Below are 2,622 nucleotides of genomic sequence, written 5' to 3' on the forward strand. Positions count from 1 at the left end.
AGACACATACATTCTTGAAAGTCTTAAAACCAATGATAATCTGTGACAGAGTAAGGAGTTAGATTATTATCACAGAGTTGTACATCCTAAAAAATCTTAAGTGTGTCTACATTAAAATTACTCAATCACATTAGAAAAACTACATGAGCCACCAATACACACTAAGCTTGAAAACTATATTCATAAAAGGACAGAGAGTTCACATTTTATAATACTTTCAACTGATTCCATCACTTAACTCTCATTAAGCTAGCTTTAGCCCAATCATTTATTTAGTTGAATCAGATGGAAGTGAAAGATACCTTATAGGATTGATAACACAGGCAAAAACATGATGCTATATTAAGAGTTTTATTTACCAAAATACAAAATTAAATACAGTAAAATGTTACCTTGCGTCCCTTTCATATAATGTTTTAGACAAGATGTCTCTGTCTACATAAACCGTATTGGGGTAATACCACACTGTAAATCGAGTATCTTGAAGTCCACAAAGGATATTGCATGTGTCACTCCATGCCAAAGTATGCACCATTGTTCCTTAATTTAAAAAGAATGTTAATATGCTATTAGTTTCAATATAAAATTTGCAAAAGTATACTTTAAAAGCAGTTGACAAACAAGACGCTGTCTACTTTCTGATAGGTCTGACTTTATTTCCTCATTGTATACTGGGGAAAACACTTGCAAAAATTCACATAAGAGAAAAAATAAATTCACATAGAATTTTTGGAAATATTTGAATGTTCCACCTAGAACTATTATATTTTTAATTTACAAGTCTTTCTTTCTTTTGTTTTTGAGACAGAGCCTCAAGCTGTCCCCCTGGGTAGAGTGCCATGGCTTCACTGCCTACAGCAACCTCCAACTCCTGGGCTCAAGTGAGTCTCCTGCCTCAGCCTCCCAAGTAGCTGGGACCACAGGCACCTGCCACAACGCCCGGCTGTTTTTTGGTTGCAGCCATTATTGTTGTTTGGTGGGCCCGGGCTGGGGATTCTAACCCACCACCTTAGGTGTATGTGGCTGGCGCCTTAGCCGCTTGAGCCACAGGCGCCGAGCCAAGTCTTTCTTTCAATGGCAATTAAGTTACAGCACCTAACACTTGCTGTTAAAATGGAATTAAGTGGCTATGTTGTGAGACCAAATAATTTTCAGATTCTTCAAGCAAATAAACTGTTGAATACATGACCAAGCAAATCTAAGACACTGGCAATAATTAAAATGTAAAATGAGTTGAAATCGTTTTTACCAAGTTTGATAATTTGTTCTTCCTTCCCAAATCGTTTCACTGAGGTGATATAGAGATCTCTATTTTTATCAATGAAAGCAACTTTTCTATCATTGGTAAGTCCTTTTTGATCCAGAGCAATTTCCAAGATTTCATTCTAAAATTTAAAAAAATGTAAATACTGGGTTAGTTTTAGTGCTGGACATAAGATCATTGAAACTATTTAATTATAAAGATATTTTTGGTTTGGTGCCTGTAGCTCAAGCAGCTAAGGTGCCAGCCACATACACCAGAGCTGGCGGGTTCAAATCCAGCCCGGGCCTGCCAAACAATGACAACCTGTATTCCCAGCTACTTGGGATGCTGAGGCAAGAGAATCGCTTAAGCCCAGGAGTTGGAGGTTGCTGTGAGCTGTGATGCCACAGCACTCTACCCAAGGTGATAGCTTGAGGCTCTGTCTCAAAATATATATATATATATATTTCTTTTTTGTATCAGTTAAATGTCATTCACCTATGTAGAGTGATAAAATATCGCTGTTAAATAATTTTAAACTGCCAACATACTAATAGTTCAAAAGCTTCACCTAAGTGTAGATACTTTGCCTGAAATCCAAGGAAACAAGCCCTTCAAACACTGTAAAAAATAATGTACACTTTGATAATCTATAAGCTGAGAAATATTCCCACCTGTCCCACTGTTCTACCTTTAGTAGACAGGGTAAAAGGGTAGGGCAAGTCTGAGTATCACACGAGAGGTCTATTTGATTAGTAAGTTCTTCAGACAAAAATGTATTATTTATAGATTGCTTAACACCTATATTTTAAGGATTTGTAAAAATAAACTTTGGAAATACATAGAAATATATCATGTGTTCAGAGCCTTAAGTTTTACAGATATTTTCATATTCATTTCCTGTGAAATAGGAAAAAATCTTGTGAGCTAGGTATTATTATACCTACTTTGCAAATCAGAAGACTGAGTGAGACATATAGTTAATAAGGGATTATGCTCAGAAAAAAACTGTACCAAGCATATCTAAAACTTACAACCCAGACTTCTGACTCTAAGGTCACTGCTGTTATACTCTAGTTAGTGAGATGAATTTTCTTATAACTGCAAAGTGGTTTTATATGGATTCACTTCAATTCAAGAGGGATTTATTTACTGTTTTTTATGTCTGAAGAATTATGAATTCAACAAGAATCATGGTCACATCAAGGCCTTAAATCTAAGTGTACTGAAAATAACACTTTCTTTTTTTTTTGAGACAGAGTCTCACTTTCTTGCCCTCAGTGGGGTGCCACGGTAGCGTCACAGCTCACAGCAACCTCTAGCTCTTGGGCTTAAGTGATTCTCTTGCCTCAGCCTCCCAAGTAGCTGGGACTACAGGC

At 36.5% G+C, this 2,622-nt stretch overlaps 1 protein-coding gene across 1 annotated transcript in view; it reads right to left on the reverse strand.

Moving 5' to 3' along the window:
* IFT80 (intraflagellar transport 80) overlaps positions 1-2,622 on the reverse strand; it is a 114,411-nt gene that overhangs the window by 17,952 nt on the left and 93,837 nt on the right. The window contains exons 14-15 of the mRNA XM_003794148.3: positions 1,250-1,385; positions 393-540 (exon numbers count right to left, since the gene is read on the reverse strand). Of these exons, the coding sequence (XP_003794196.1) occupies positions 393-540; positions 1,250-1,385 (284 nt within the window). The remainder of the gene's footprint in view (positions 1-392; positions 541-1,249; positions 1,386-2,622) is intronic.

Source organism: Otolemur garnettii, unplaced genomic scaffold (assembly GCF_000181295.1).
Source record: "Otolemur garnettii isolate 467f Iridium unplaced genomic scaffold, OtoGar3 scaffold00076, whole genome shotgun sequence".
Classification (NCBI taxonomy): domain Eukaryota; kingdom Metazoa; phylum Chordata; class Mammalia; order Primates; family Galagidae; genus Otolemur; species Otolemur garnettii.